The 17,287-nt window shown below is 40.4% G+C and overlaps 1 protein-coding gene across 1 annotated transcript in view; it reads right to left on the reverse strand.

The window, feature by feature from the left end:
* Positions 1-17,287, reverse strand: part of CYTH3 (cytohesin 3) — a 48,912-nt gene that overhangs the window by 16,357 nt on the left and 15,268 nt on the right. Inside the window, exons 2-5 of the mRNA XM_050317187.1 lie at positions 8,355-8,437; positions 7,769-7,833; positions 7,278-7,344; positions 3,232-3,350 (exon numbers count right to left, since the gene is read on the reverse strand). Of these exons, the coding sequence (XP_050173144.1) occupies positions 3,232-3,350; positions 7,278-7,344; positions 7,769-7,833; positions 8,355-8,437 (334 nt within the window). The remainder of the gene's footprint in view (positions 1-3,231; positions 3,351-7,277; positions 7,345-7,768; positions 7,834-8,354; positions 8,438-17,287) is intronic.

Raw genomic sequence — 17,287 nt, forward strand, 5'->3', positions numbered from 1 at the left:
TTCATTGTGTCATGAACCCTTAAACAATGGTCAATGGAAAATTAATTTCTATCTCCCTAAAGAACATGTGAAACAAGCTATCCTTTTTCCCCCTCTAAGAACAGAAAATATTAAAGCAGTATCTTAATTTACGTACAAAGATAAGAAACAAAAATGATTCAACTGATTGTATCCCAGAGAAAAATCAGCTCTTGAAAAGAGCTACTTAGTATGTACTGTATTCTTATTCCATTCTCAAAAACTGTTACAATGAAAGTTTACTAAAATCAAAATAGGTTTTGAATGAACTTCCTCTTGACTCACCTTTTACATTTCTGTGTAAATTGTGAGTCAAATGATGCTTTGTTTGACACAAAGGAGTTTAAATGCAAAAGTCACATTTAAGCATTGATGAACACAAGACTATTTGTTCACTCAGTTCATGTGCCAGAAGCACACAGGTTTCTAATCCTCAGGGTGTGCTTCATATACATCACCAAGACAGAATGTAGCATATCAGCCTCCACCCGAAAATAGAAAGGTGTGCACCCCCAGGAATTATCTGTTGCATTACTGACTAACTGCATAGTCAGACCAACCTGTAACACTCACCAGTAAATACCTTAAAGCCAACTATTCATTCACTGGGATGTTCCCACATTGGTTACAGAAAAACACACCAGCTCTGCCAAGCAAATCAAAGCCACTCTCAGCAAATTCAGCAATGCACAATCCAACTGTGCAGCTGCTTTCCAATGAAGTGGCATCACAGTGGAACAAAAGAGCATCCACAGGGGTGCTACTGAGCAAAAGATTGATTTGGTTTATATGTTTGTGATACTTGTGCTGGGTACACCTCCAAGGACACCAGCCAAATAACATGAAAGGTCTAGGAAGCCACTTAAAATATAAATAAATGAAGACCTGCCCACACAGAAATAAATCTTAAATCTTTTATAGAATGTAATTCATCCCTTATTTATTGTAACTTTTTAGATGTTACTCCATTTTACCATGCACTTTTTTCAGTTTGCTCAGTGCTGTAAGACTATAGAAGTCAGTAATTTCAAATATACCTCTTTATGGCAGAATGTTATACAAATATTTCATTCTGTTGACTACCCTGCTCTTGTCTTCAGCTGTATTTAGCTAGAATGCAGAAGTAATTCATGATGGGCCTTGAGAGAGAAGTTAGTGTGGAACTCAGCAAAAGCTCATCCCTCAAACACTCTGCCATTCACACAGCATCACTCCAGAGCCTGTTTCTGAGGGAGTCACAAAGGCAAAACTAGCAGCTTAAGACACCTCAGTTGTCACATTTTATTTTACCTCAGGGTATTTATTTCACCCCAGGACCTAAAGGTTTAATACATTCTTTTCAGAGAAACCCAAATAAAAATTGTTAGGATTCTAGGAAATTAATGTTGCAGCTCAGTGGAGTATGATGAACCAATTCCCCACTCCAGACACAGCTACCTTGACATTTCCATACACATTCCTGATAATCAGATTGTCATCTCTTCACTGCCACCCCTTACTAATTCATGTATGTGAAAAGAAAAAAATTGAAAGAAATACCATTTGCTTTCCCATTACCATGTTAATATTCCACCCTTCACAGCAATGAAGAAACACACAAAAAACCAATTTATGTAGACTGACTGGATACATTGAATAAAAGCTCCTTTTAAAGCAGAAGATAATTTTAAAATTTCTTTTTGATTTCAACTGCTCCTTAAAATGGACAGACTGCTTCTGCCCTGTGGCAAAATAGAAGCAGTGTGTCCACTTTTTTCGTTTCCCCCAAGACCTTATTCTCCAGTTCATAGATCTATAAAAAATATCTTGATTGAATTTGCTATTCAGTGTGACCACGAAATTTGACAGTGTGTGTCTTGAAAAACTCAGAAGATAAAGTCGAATTGCCTATTTCTCTCTGTACCCACTCAGTATTAAGGTTGTGTTGTCAGATTAGACCACAGTGCTGTCCACCACCCCTGCCAGGGAAGCAGCAGAATGAGCAATAACACTTTAAATTCTAAATGTGCACTCACTCAAATAAATCACATGAATATTATTAATGATTCCAGTGAGCTTGGACATACTGGCAAGACCTTTCTGCATGAGCACAGGGTTCTGGGAATGGGGCTAGAAAAACTGGAAGTGTTTCAGAAGATGATGCCAAGGTACAGCTCTCACAGGAGAACAGATTGCTTTATCCAGGCCTTGTTACAGTTTTGCAATTATGGATATTAACAACTAAGTGATTTTATAATACTGACTGCCCAAATATTCAAGAGAAGCAACACAAATCTGTTGTATAAAAATTGCTGACATGTCTACATATTCTGTATAGGGACTCCACAGTGAAGATCTATTTTCAAAATCTATATATTACAGTAAAAACTTCCATTAAACCCAAATGTCAAGAGGAAATTGCTGAGCACAAACCGAGCTGTTGATGCTGTAAAGCAGACTGGGGTGTCTCAAAAAGGGATCTGCCACAACACATTCCCACAGGAGTTTATCCTAAATGAGTCAACCGCTAAACCTCCACAACTGGCACCTGAACATGTGCCAGCACGTCACACACACACACCCCAATCCACCCTGCACTGCTTGGCTCTGGGCTGCCTTTTCCAAAATCAATTCCTGGGTTGCACAGCCATGGAAGTAATTTGCACCCTGGCTGTGTTTTGCAACAGTTGCATTAACACAGGTTGCATGTTTCTTGTACTGGGATTGATAAGGATCCGGTGCAGCTGCCCTTTGAGACACTATTGACTCACGGGAAGTCTCTGTGCAGGGAAGATGACAACACTAAACCTGAGAACAATTATTGGCTCAGGGACTACCTGTTGTAATAAGTAATTTCTTTACTGTCTGATTATTATTGATTGTCAATCGCTCTTCTCTGGACACAGCACCAAGAGGTAGCAGAACTGCTGCAATACAACTCCCAGACACTCCAAAAGCTTACAGTGTTAATTCTGCACTATAGTCAAATTTCTCAAAATAATAAATTACAGTTAATTAAGTATCATCCCTCAATGTACCCATTTAAAACCAACAACCTAACAGGAAAAAAGCCCTATCACAATGCTGTGGCAGTTTCACATCCCGCTGTGGCTTTTATAGAATAGTTGAGCAGCTCTCTCATGCAGCCTGTGAAGGGGAAGGTAACCATCCCAAACCTGTAAATATGCTCTGTAAACTCAAGAATAAAGTTTCATCTCAATATTTCTCTTTTACCTTTCACCGAGGTAATCTCCAATTACCGTTTTATTTAATCCTTCTCCTTTATAAAGGAACTGTGCAATGTCTTCTGCAGTGTTCTGCAGGAGGTCATTTTCTATCAGGAACTGTATTCCCTAGGAAGAACAATTCCAGAGGAAAAGGAATGTTATGTTTTCTTCCACAAGCATTTATGGAAATATCACTCATAACATTTGGTATTAATGCACTTACACAGACACATACATAGCACATTGAGAATTACATTAACCTACAGATTTTTACGTTTTTAAATGAAATGGCAAACAAATGTTTTTCAGTTACATAAGCAGTATATAGTACTGGCTTAAAGATGCAAAATGAGAACACACTTTTAAGGCTAGAAGTACTAGGTGGCAGTTTGAATCCCTCAACAACAGAAAGATCAAATATTAATTGAATAACGATTCCATGTTGCTCTTTGAGTCAATGTGCGAGCTGGCCCTTGCACAAATGTCTGCAGAGACGTAATCTGCAAAATCACATAATGAAGAGGTACGTGGAAACAACTTAATTACCACCACGACACGAAATAAAGCATCTGCTATAATCTACAAACTGCAACCCAACACATCAAGCCACTACTTGCCGTAGAAGTGGCAGCTGAAGATACCGAAACCGGTTTAAAAAGGAGTTTCTGCTGACACCGGGACTATCCGAGGGTTCCAGCTGGGCTGGGACTAAACTATTCACAAAGGATTTGAGCCACACCAGTCACACACTGCTCAGGAACCAGCCAAGCTTCTACCACGGAGCTTCTAGGGAAGGCAGGGGGAGAGTCTTACCCTGTCCCTCAGAGGGAACTTGGTAAAGCCCCTGGACTCACTCCTGGGCCTCCGTAAATTACTGCCCTACAACTGGCACGCCCCGGGGGAGCCCAGGGAACCTTCTGCAAAGGGGCAAAGAAAGGAGACTGAGGGTGATATAAAGGTTGGGTAAAGGATGGAAGGGAGGCTGTTCCAGAACTCAGCGGGTCACGAAGAGAGAACCAAGTTCTTTTCCCTCCCAAAGATGTTGCTGTTCCTGCCGATTTCTTTAAGTTGTTAACAGCATGCTAAGTGGAATGTAGAAATGGGAACTGTATGGAACCTTAGTGTCTTGGATTCCAAGTATGTACAAAAGAGGTTAAGAAGAAATTACTAATTTGTTCACCTACAATATTTCAGGATTATCAGAATTTTTTCATTTTCTGCAAGTGAAATATATTTCTTTTTTATTTCACTACAACAGAAAAAATTCCATTATTTTTTGACATGGTATAGGTGGCCTTCTAGTGACATTCAAAACAGTAATTATCTTTTTGTTTGGTTAATTCTAGCTTTTGATAATTAAATGAGTACCTGCCTGACCAAAAAGAAAAAAAAAAAAAAGGTCAATTTTCTGACCTAACAGATCTTTAACAAAGAAAATGAATCATGATGGTATAAAGCTTGAAGATTTCTTTAGAAAGTCTGGGATGCAATTCTCTCAAAACAATTTTATCATCATCTGAAAATTTCAGTGCCAGGCTGCTGCTCTGACAACTTAATATTTTGATAAGTCATTTCACAACAGACATGATTTCTTTGCAAAGAATCTATTTTATCTTGAAGCAGAAATAGCTGAGCTTCTCTTGAAATTGATCCCTACAAAGCTTATTTGATAACTAAATATTTATACAATATTGGACTACAAAACATAGTGGTTTTTCTCACACCAAGTTATCCAAAAAGCTCTGTCAACCAACAGAGAACCTTCCCTGTAACAACATCAGGAACAGCAGATTCCCTTGTCCAACACCTGGCCCGTATTATTCACGCTTAGTATAAATAGACTGACCTGAATAGTTTTCCTAAAGTTGTACATGTTACTGATAATGGACATGACCAAAAGCATGGAAAAATGTTTCTGTGCACAGAAGCAGAGACTTTAACTTACTGCAAAAATCAAATTATTTTTTTTTAAATTATTCTTAAGATGCTCAAGAACCAGAAGTCAAACAGACAGGAAAAGGAATCTGTCTGGGACAACAATTCCAGTGTCTGGAATAAATGGCAAAATAGGCCAGGCAAGCCCCCGTCACCTCCTACGCTATCTTTTGTCTTGATGCAAATTTTATTCTCTAGACTGACAGGAGACAAGAGACAGCTGCACTGGTTTAACTTCCCCACACAAAACTCGTGCCTACAGAAATATTCAATGTTCACTACAAATATTGCACAGATTGAAGTCAACGCAACGAAATCTGCTCTGAGTTTCATCGCTTTCAGGGTAAGTTCATGACAAAGTTTGCAGCCATTTAAACCCAGCCTTTGTCACAGAGAATTCACTCCCTGGGCTCAGCACAGGCAGTACTGCCTAGAGTGCTGCACATTTCAAATCCAGCTTTATGTCCCTGCACAGGGATTTTTGAAGTGTTTTACAAACTTTACCATTACAGCCCATCCCACACGAGCTGAGCAAACCAAACACCAAAGTGTGTGATACTACATCATGTAACTGCATTGAACACTATTTTCAGAGCTACTCCCAGAGGGAGGAAAGGGAGAACTGCTCTACACATGCACCAGAACATGTAAAGATCTTCAGACAGAAAGTGGTGAAAGAAAATGACCTCACTGTGTTCCTGCTAATATGAAAACATGAGAACCTGTTACTTGGTTTTAAAGGAGAAAACTGGGATTCAGCACAAGTATTACTACCCCAGTTCTTTGGCATTCCTAACTCCAGAGACCATCTTCCCTCCCATTTATGAATGAAAAACATCCTCTTCACAATGAACCCGAGTGAGTTTTCCCAACATCAGGACTTATGTTCTGTCTCTAACTCAAAGCAGGAGCTGCAAACAGCACGATGACCCAGCTCCTGCAGGCCCCCACTGATCCCCAGACATTATTAAGAAATTACTACTCTGTTTACCACATTTAAATTATATTACAGTGGCAATGTGGCCACAGCATCTATTTATAGAAATAATTTCAGCCAGCGAGAACAGTAACAGAAAATAGTTAACGCTGGAGTGGAAGCATCTGACATCATCCTGTGACTTTGCCACAAACTTCTAGGCCACAAAGGAGCCGGAGAACAACAAACTATCAGGATATCTGGGGCTGTTCTGCCCTCAACAGAAGTTAGTTAGGCAGTCAACAAAACGGAAAACAAAAATTAAAAGACACGGCCAGCACTTTAAAAAGGGCTCTTTATAAAACACTTGGGAGTTTCTGGCAAACTGAAAACATCCTGAAGAACAGAAGCCATCGCTGCACTTGGAACACTTCAGGAAAGCCACCAAAATGTAACTGAATTCAATACCATTGGAAAGAAAACGTGTCAAGAACACAGAGAAACAAATGTTAAATGATTTCCAAAAGGACAAATTCAAAATGGAATCTCAAACAACGGAAGACAATAAAACAAAGCAAGGAGGATGAAAAGTGAAAAGAGCAAAGACTAGAAGTCAAATATGTCAAAGCAGCTCTTATAAATGTGTCAGGAGGGTCTGAAAGAAAATGTGCAGGTCCCCAGATTTTCCAGAAAATTAACAATTATTCAAGAAACATAGAGGCACTCCAGAGAAATGAACTACTTTATTTCTTGGCTAATGCACAACATATTTCTTGAAACTGGTAACCAAGTTCCTGCCTGCAGGGGTTTGTACAAGTCAGATGGGTACACAACTATATATATACACACAGACAAACATACAGGTGTTAATACATGCCTTTTGCACAAACAGAATTTAGATCTGCAAATACAGTCTGCAGGAGACCAAATTAAAAAAAAACATGGTAAAGGAGCTTTGGAAGAAAAAAATAGGAAGCATTAAAAAAAAAATAAATGTATGGCCTCACTAATAACCAAACACCAAAGAACTCCAAGACTGCTCCCAATTTAACCCTCTGCTCAGGCTGTTACAGGATGTGTAAATGAGGCCTGAGAACTGTCATTATCAGAAATGGCTCTTAAGAAAAATGTGAATGAATTTGTCACAGATCATATTACAAGCAAAAACTGACTCCTGACAAGTGGGAAAAAAATTGCTCTACCTTCTTAGGGTCCATGTTGAATTTCTTCCTCCCCATGGCTATTTGCTTATTCCTTTGTGTAGTTTTGCTACATATGGAGGAAAAGAAGAAACAACAAGTTGTTATTAGTTGCTCTTTTACTAAACCAACAACTTCTAGATAAATTTTTAATTTTATTTTGGCTACTTTGTATCTTTGACAAAAACAAGAGATTCACTTGTTACAGAGGGGGGAAATTATGTTACTATTTTCAATTACTTCAAACAACTGCAGCATCAGAGAACTAGATCTTGATCAACTGAACAATCTAAAATATTACATTCTATCCAACATATTATCTATCCAAATTAATGAAACATCTGCATAGGATAAAGTCAGGCTTTAGAGATTTTATAACAGACTAAATAAAGGTGATCCAATGTTTGTTTAGCATGAGAAAGCTAATTTTATTTGCTGTTCCTGGAAGACCTGCTCCAAGGTCTTAATCATGTCCAGATGTTGGCATTACTTACCTTTCTTCTACACTTGTCAGATTATCGATTTCAGTCATAACCTCAGCAATTTCAAATTTTAATCTCTGTCAAAAGAAGGAAGGACAACACATTAACTCCCGTTAAGACACCTTTTGAAATCATCAGTCATATAATAATATCATCAGTTGGGGTTTATTTTCTAACATTTGCTAGTTACCTGAAGAAAAGTGATGAATCTTAGGGCTTCCTTAGATATTTGAATGTTTTACCACAACTGAATGACTGATAAACACCTGGATCTGACCTCCCAGCATGTGCTTGTGTCCAGAGCACCAAGACAAACCGTCATTACAAGATTTCTTTACCCAGATTTCTCACTCCTATTCTGGGTGCAAATCTGCTGTTTAAGGAGTTGTTGGTTACACAACTCAAATCTGTACATATGTCAGTTCAGGAGTTACCATTTGTGAATCACACATATGAACATAAATCCTAGCCACTATCAGTAATATTTAGCTTAAGCCATTTATGTGCTTTTAAAACCACTACCTGTAATTCATATCTAGTACTGTAACTTAATGTACTGAAGCAGCATCCCAAGGCTCTCCACAGAAAAATCAATTACCTCGATATCATCAATCAGTTCTTTTTTCCTGCGACGAATATTTAAAAGCTCTTCTCTTTCTTCTATAGAGAGGTCGTCAGGCACTGCAACACAGCAAAACAAAGAGGCTTTGAGCATTTGCAAACATAATAAACTCATCACAGAAAACTTAATAAACTGATTAAGAGAAGTAAGTTTACATGAATCATCAGAACCTTTTGTTTGTTTGTTTTTAGCTGGGATAATTATTAGGAAAAACAACCCCAAACAAACAAACAAACCCACAAATGAAAGCCAAACCTAATTTATTGGTAGTCTACAGAAGTCTTAAGTAAGGTAATTGAATGAATTACTGTGGACAGAATCTATCTTTCAAAAGACAGACGGACAATGAAAGGAATCTTGTTATCATACAGTGGGGTAAGATTTGGCTCTACAGCTTCATTGCCAAATTCAAGTCTGATATAATTCCTATTATACCAGTAACACACCAAAATTCTTCATGTAAATGAATTATGACTCCAAAGGCATGACTGTCTTTCAGAGAAAAAAGTCAAAGAATACCCAGTGCTATGCACCAGATGTGCATCCTGGTGCTGAGTTCGAACACCAAAAGTTATTTGCACAAACCCTTTGCTTTTCTTGAGCCACCAGATGTTCCCCAGTAAGAAACTCCTTTGGCCAGAGTTTTCTCCTGCTCCTTTGTACAGCACTAGACACCAACCACAAATATTCCCCTCCTGTGCAATGATCCTACAATAACAGTTTTAATGCTTTCTTGGAAATAGCTCGTTAATTATAGAACAGCTTTTCCTTCCAGCTCAGTAAAATGGAACAACAAAAATAATTAATCAGGTATTTACATGGTTCTGTCCCAACAGCAACACACAACAAGTGAAGTCCTTTGGGATGGCCAAAGCCACTGCTTTATGTCCTATACATATTGAACAGGCTGTAGCAAGAGGACTACAAAAAAAAAGGTTCAGCTTGAGAGGAGAGTTTTAAAGCCACATTTGAAACACAGTTTCTGTTCAAATCTTAATAATGAAATATATTGATTATTTCAACATCCAGTGGCTGAGCTCCTTTCCTTTTAGGATCCAAACCATAACATAAAATCCAAATGGTGACAGACCTTGTTAGACATGAAGTAATTACAGCAAATGATCTCATTTAACTACTCCAGATACAAACATGATTAAATTACTTCCAGTTTAGGAAATGACAGTCTTCTGTTGAACGAATACCAGACTTCAGCATGTTTACCTGCTTTTTCTTTTCATCTCATCAGAAATCTACCCACTCCTAAAAATTCCTTGCATGCAAATAGTGCTAAGAGTCTCTTCACATCAAACCTTATAAATACACAATCCTACATCACATCTTTGTGCTACATGTATATTCTAAGATCTCAAAACATCAAAGCTCAAGGGATTTTGTGACTGTGCACACACTGTGTACAAACACACACCACAAATATTGCAGCTAGTTAACTGAGCACTGACAACAAAAACCAACTGAGACTGTTACCCAATGCTGATTATAAAAAAGGTAAACTGTATATAATCAGTGATATCCTTAATGCATTTTGGCAGTATTGTAGGTGAAATTACATTAAAGTTTTGCAGTACCAGTATTAGTAAGAGTTCTTCATTTTGGTAACTCTCACCTTAACTGGCAACTGAGAATACTAATCAGAATCCCAACAGAATATAATTCTATCCATTAAATATTTAGAATTCATAGATGGTGCTTGCTTTTTCTTCAAGCTGAGTTACAAAATCTCTGGATTAGCCACTACCACAAAGCCTTCCCAAAGCTGCACATCAGTGAGTGGCACTGCAGTTTCCTCTCCATTCCCCTACCGTGCAGTTAAGGCTCCTTGGGACAGGTTTGGAATATCTGGAACAAGTGAAATTGCTTTTTGGAATCAACATGAAATTGTGACAGTTTTCTATGCTCAAGTAACCTAACCAAAAAAAAAAAGAACTCAAACACCTCAGTCCTTTTCATACAGCACTCAGACACTGTCTGCTGTGTGTTCCTCTCCTCTGATCACAGCCCAGACAACCCTCCCAGTGTAATTAATGCTGCTGTTAGACAAAAAGGGAATAAACTAAATGGAGTCAGCCTGCCTTCTGCATTAGGAAATCACATCAAGTACCTATCTGCCAGATGCAAGACAAGGAGTCTGCTGGAAAAGAAGATTCTGCGCTAGCAGAGCACTTAGATAAATCTGCACATTAATGCAACATCTTTAAATAATGGTATTAATATCAGAGCCAAAGGAGTCCAATGTCTTTTGATAAGAATAGAAGAATCAGGATATAACTGAGTGGGAGTTACAGTACTGCTCAGCTTCCAGAAACTATTGGTATAGGCAATATTTTCCTTCCATTCACACTACCAGCAGAGAAGGGGTGATGACTCCTCAGAGCCCTGTTCTGCAGTCACCACAAACGGGCCTGTGTGAAGATGTTTGCCTTATTCTCATCCTTGTGTGTCATCACTGCCTCCCTTTACTCATGCTGTGAGAAAACATATCAGGAGGAAAACGAATGCACTGAAAAAAAGGTTCTTTAAAGACTGCTCGTGGCATTCCAGCCTGGAACTGCCCAGGCTGAAGGTGTTTGCTCAGGAGGCTCCATGGCTTTACATCCATTGCCCCTGTTGTTGGGACTCTGTGGCTCCCATGAGCCACCCTTTGGCCTCCAGCAGCAAGAACACTTCTGCTGTTCCAAGCCTATGTTCACACAATCCTCCACACAGAAGAGCTCTCAGAGCACATACCTGGTCTGTAAAACAAATTTTGGAGCTGTCCTGTCTGAGTCACTTCTATTTTTTTGGTGTTTCACCAATCTAAACACCAAGTAGACAGGACGGGAGGAGTTAGCATGAACATTTAAATACTAAAGAAGAACAAAAGCGTTTCAGTGCAGTGAACAAACCCCACAGGTTAGTGAAAACTAGGAGCAAACCCCATGACAGAAGACAAAGCTAGTACTTTCCAAGTCCTGATATCCTCCCCTTTTTCAGGAGTAAAATTTAAATAATTTTCCAGGTCTCCAATGGTATTATATGAACCAAAACTCCTGAGTTTAACTTCACTTCAGCCTCTCGATATTCAGTCACCAGCCAAAGCAACCTCACCCGACCCCTTCAACTGATGGCAGAGTTCAGCCTCTCCAGAAGACACAGCGAAACCTCCACAGCCAGCAGAAAGCAAACATCCAGCAATCTCTAACGACAGACAAAACACTCATTCTGTAACCCTACTTATGAAGCAACACAACTGCCTGGTTCTCGTTGCCCAACTAACTTTTTGGTTTCATAAAGATAAATATTTTCCTTCTGGTGTGTCAGTCCCAAATTGGTGGTCCTTGGTATTTGCATTCCAAGCAAAGAACAATTAGATGGAATTTAATTTTGCTGCAGTTGAGACATCTTGCAAGTGTAAAGATATTTACACAATGCAAGGCTTAAAACTAAACAAACTCGTCCTCGCCCATGCACAGAATGGGAAGACATGTTTCTTCTGGCCTCTAAAATAATATACATCCATCTCTGAGAACAAATCTGATTGTTTCAGGACATTTGCCTCAACGGATATTCTCAGGCTATCTCTCTTCCTTTCCCCCCTACATGCTCCCTTTTTTTTAAACTTAATTATAGGAACGTTTTCCAGCTTTCAGACAAGATGTATAAACAATTCTGTGACCACTTGTGGCTATTAAAAATTCCATACAAGTTTTCGTAGGAGGACATCCTTCTGAATGGATTCACTTCACAGTGCAGAAACAAACCACATCTGCACTAAATTCAATCAGTGAAACCAGCTGGATTTGGTTGCTTCCTTCTTTTTAACTCCCTTATTGGTGAATCTTCGCTATGAAGTATGTTCCAGCATAGGAGCACAATCACACTTTCATTAAGAGGGGGAAATAATCCTCTACACAATATCCTTTCACACGCAAGAAAATTACCAGTTGGTGGTATGAGGAATTTAGGGCAGAATTCATGGCTTGCAGAGTTATTTGGAGTTCTCAGTCACGAGGGACTCTGTGACCAGAAGGCACATTAGTGGCCAAAGGCCGAGGAGAAGCTCCAACACACCCCCAGCCTTCTCACTGTTCAGCTGGAAACCACCACACCATCACAAGATGTTCCTGAAAACATTTTTCAGGCAAGTTATAGTTAAGATATTATCCTTCTAATAATATGGGGGTGGGGGCAACCCTAACAATATTAATCCTGTTACCACATAAAAATACATTTTCAGGAATTTAGAGGAAATAGTTTCCTTGTGGTCTGCTAAGCCTTTGAGATTTTTTTTCTTTTACTTCCACTGCACAGCAAATTTATTATATCAGTGATGGACATTTGTGTGGGGTTTTTTTAAGAACAAACAAAAGCATAAAAAATTGGAAATATGAAATACATTTTTATTCTAGACAGAAAAGGTCCAGCAGTTTAACTGCACCAAGTGTGAAATCATCTCTTGTCAAAAAAAACAAACAGTATTTATTATAATCCATAAGAATTACTTCAAACAAGGCAAGATTATATTTTTGTCCTGGTCAGAAATAGCCATACATAATTTAATTAGTGTTAACATCTCTAGTCAAGCAGAAAGTAGGCAGTTGCAAAATTGTGCAAAATCGGGGTGGAGATAACACCGATCTGGAGGGAAGGAGAAAAATCCAATGCACACACACATTTTACCTGCCTCCCAAAACCCACCTGATCTCAGGGGTCACACAAGGCAGGCCCTGCCGGGGGAGCTGCAAATTTGCTGCTGTCTCTGGAGCACAAAGGGAAGAGGAGTTTGCAGCAGCAGGAGCAACAGCAGCACGTGTGTCTTTACAAAGTGTGTGTGCAGAGACCACGAGCAACAACAGCTGGGCAGGGAAGGAGGGAGGGTAAAGGCTTCCCAAAGCTCTCGCATGAGCTGCTAATCCTCGCTGCTGGCCATGAGCTGCCCTTCTTAACGGCACCAGAGCACAAAGAGGTGCTTTACAGCAACTTCCACGTCTTCACCTGGCACACAGATGTACCCACAGAAACCCGAGAGGCACCTCCCTTGCTTTTCAGCTCCTAATTAGGCCAATGCCATACTGGCCATTAGAAAGCAGGGTGTGTTTCAGTTAATGAGCATTTTTTTTTTACTGTCGATGCCCTGTTGTTTTCATGAACAGGCAGGGCTGAGGGTCACCATTACATTATATTCGCCTCCTTTACTTCAATAATGTGCTTTATTTCACCATTTTATCTTGTTTTGCAACAACTAATTAAAAGAACCACTTTTAAGCAAATAAAGGAGCATCACTTGGGGAGAAAGAAGAAAAACCACACAGGGACAAGCTCTGAGTGAGACTGCACAGGTAGTGGTCAGTACCAGCTCCTGTATGGTCCTGCATGGCTTTGCTACTTCAGGTGGTTTTTCTGGGTCTGTTTTTGCCCCAGTTTAGCAGGACAAATGGTTTCACCAAGGGACCACAGGACAGGCACAGCAGAAAGCCCTGGCAGGAGGGAGGTACAGGGGACAGCAGCCCCCCGACATCAGCCAGCCCTAAAAGCAGCTGAGCTCAGCCCCAAAACCCCACCCGTACAGGCTGGATTCTCTACATCCTAAAAGTAGTTCAACCTGATATTAAAAATAGATAAGCATGGATTTCCTTTTAGAAGCATTTTTCCTTTGAAGTCGCTCTACTCTTGCTTCAAGATTCAGAAGATGCTTCTAGGGCAACTTTTCTTTCTAAAATATGTAAATACAAATTACTGAATATGAAAAGAAAGCTCAGTTTAACTTAACATTCTACGTCTCTTACCCAAATACATTAATACTTGCATTAATAATATAAAGTGTTAAAATATGCATGGCCATGCATATTTAAGAAGTGCAGAAAAATTTGATGCCAGCTAATGTGGAAATTAAAAAGGGAGCTGCTGGCCACACTGCAGTGTTTTGGAAAGGGCTACGATTAGCACAGATACAGGAAATACTATCCAATGTAACATGTGCCTTCATCAGCATCAGTTACCAGCTACTGTTCAGGAATTGTGGTGAATCACCATTCTGATTTCAGTGCTACACTGTCACACTATCACATCCCAACATCACGGTCCTCCTTCAACACGGAAAACAGTAACATCCAAGTAATGTGGGACAAACGCAATGCAGGGCAGTGCCAAGCACTGTAAGTAAAAATGCACAATCTTGCCTTGTCCTGCTTGTTTGAGGCACAGTGGGGCATTTATATTGCCTTAAAATTTTCTTACTCTGCTTTTAGCTTTTTAACAAAATGACTGCATTTGATTTTTTTTTCCCTGCACAGCAAATAACAGGGAGGGGTGATCAGAACCAGCTTTGTGTAGTAATACCATCACTACAAATACAGGTATCATCCTTCCAAAAATAAGAAGCCTCAAGCCTTTCCTTTACACTGCATCAGATCAACAAAACACTGTCAAACAGAACCAAATTACTTTTTCCCCCTCCTCAATATGTATGCTGCAAGGCAGAGTCTCACAGATAAATGATTTTGGGAGAGCTCAGTAATCATCTTCTCTCTGTGGAGCGTCCATATGTGCAAAACTGGAGAAACAAATGGGGAGCTTATGTAGTGCTAGAGCTGAAATCAAATACATTTCCTCTGATGTTTGCATTTGAAAGCCTTTGCTTATAGTATACTACATTACAGTATGCACTGACCCAAATTTAGTCTTTATAGAGTGAAAGTCTATAAATTCTGAGTTGCTTTTGTACAGTTTCACGGCAAGATCCAGGTCACCAAAAATTTTAGCACCCCCGAGCAAGAGAATGATCCCACAATAACACCAGGAGAGGCCATGGAGAACAGTGAGAGCACTTAACAGATCCACTTGCAATGCTGAACAGCCACATTTTAAGTGGGAGCCTTGGGAAGAAAATCAGGGTGCCCCCTCAACACTGCCTGGGAGGTGAGAGAGACAGATCCCCAGGGCAGCTACACAGAGCACTGCTGAGTGGCACAGCAGAGATCTCCTGTCTCCATCTGAAACCCTTCACTCACTGCAGCACAATGAAATGGCAGCAAAAGAGCAGTGGATTTGGCTTGCCTGCAGCAAGAAGAGGAAATTCTGAAATTTAAATGTCTAGGTGCAATAGCTTTCCAAGAGCAACATCTTTTAAGCCACACAATAAGAGCAGGATGCACCTTTTAACTTGGGGCATTTGTGATTTTGCCCAATAAAAGTACAGTGTGTTACCATCAGAATTATCCAAAGAACTGGATGGAAAGGGGCTGGACAGTCCCACGACCAGTTTCTGTGACAGCACAGTTCACTTGTGACTGAGCCAAACATACAGGCAGTACTGACAGGAATTAAAAAACACTTCAGCTTTAAACAACTCCTCAGCTGACCAGCACTGACTGCTGATGGAAAACAGGTCAAACAAGTGGGAGCCCCTACAGACTGGGAGACTGGACTGGTGAACTACTGCTGCCACTGACCAAGATTTGGCTCTGGGTTCACTTTAGAGGGTTTGGGATGATTCCTGACAACTCTGCAGAGTGTGAGGCAAAGTTTAAACTACTGGAGGAGACAGGACTCTTTCTCCTCACAATCCCAAGGAGTATGTGAGGAGGAAAAGGAAAGCAGGCACACTCCATCTCCCACTGGCACACAACTCCCAGAAGTCCCTGTGAACAACTGGACTAACCACAGATGTCCTGCTGCCAATCTAAACTTCTTTCAGCTGCAGGATCCAAGGATCTTGGACCAAGGATGTGACAACTCCTTCTGAAAGCACAGACCAACTCATCATACCCTGGGTGAGGAAGAGGCAAAAAAGAGCATTGACTCCTTCAGCTTTTGAAATGGCACAAGAAGGAAAAAAGAATAAATTGCAGCAGTGTGTTTCAGCTTCACCCTTACAAAACGGCTGTTTCCCACATCACCCCCAATTACTGGGAAGAGGAAATGGTTGGCTGCCATGCACCTACATTTTTTCCTAGGACAGCCTGTGGAAAATAGACTTGAAAAGCAAACACACCAGAGTGGTAGCAGACATTCCTGTCAGATCCATTTCGAGTAGCAGCATGGAAAATTGACAGGAATGTCGCTGAGCAGCTGCAGGGGGGTCCCGGAGCCCAGACCCTGCTGTCGGCTGCCAGATACCCCCCCAATCCTGCTCAGTATACAGGCACAGCTCATCAGACCTACTGTGTTTCCAGCAAAACAGTTGGGGCTCAGACAGTCTTTCTGTGACAAATTTCCATCACCATCTCCTCCTGGCAGCAAGGGCTCTGCTTGTTAGTGGGGAGCATGAGCCGTTACTTAGGACTGCCGGCTGTTTCTAAAGCACACAATCCAGTTTTCAGAAAAAGCAAAGCAAAGTTCATTTTCCTCCCTTCCCCCATCCCTGCCCCTGACACAGCTCTGGAGTTAGATTTCAGAAGAGCATTTATTGCAGAAGCTTTCTATTTATTCATTTTCCAAGATCAGTTGCACGCTGAAGGAGGTGGAGCAACTGCCGGATTTGAAAGCGATTTTCCTTCCCTGAAGAATGTCTCCAAAGGCAGCTCAGAGTGCCACACAGGACTGCTCATCTATCAAGTAGCTGCTCAGGCAGCATTTACATCCTCCCAAAACGAGACTGAGTCCAGGATGCACAATTCTGTGCACCATGTGATGCCCTGATGTTGTGAAAGCCTTCGACATTCCTGCAGCCTCCTCCAAAAAAAGTAACCCTGGTACCTGCTATGGAAACCACTCAGCTGCAGCACCTGGAGAGAAACACACTGTAGGTAATAAAGTATTTTGCTTCTTGGCTATCTTAGGCTTGAATTGCTCTAGTTTCTTCCTATTACATCAACAGGCCCACTGGCCACGTGCCCTGTAGTCTGAAAGGGCACTGAGAGAGTCAGGAATTTACTCACAGATTTGTCAGTGAAGGAACAGTAAGGCTCAGT

The sequence above is a fragment of the Myiozetetes cayanensis genome, unplaced genomic scaffold, assembly GCF_022539395.1.
Source record: "Myiozetetes cayanensis isolate MyiCay16 unplaced genomic scaffold, myiCay2020 scf20-37, whole genome shotgun sequence".
Classification (NCBI taxonomy): domain Eukaryota; kingdom Metazoa; phylum Chordata; class Aves; order Passeriformes; family Tyrannidae; genus Myiozetetes; species Myiozetetes cayanensis.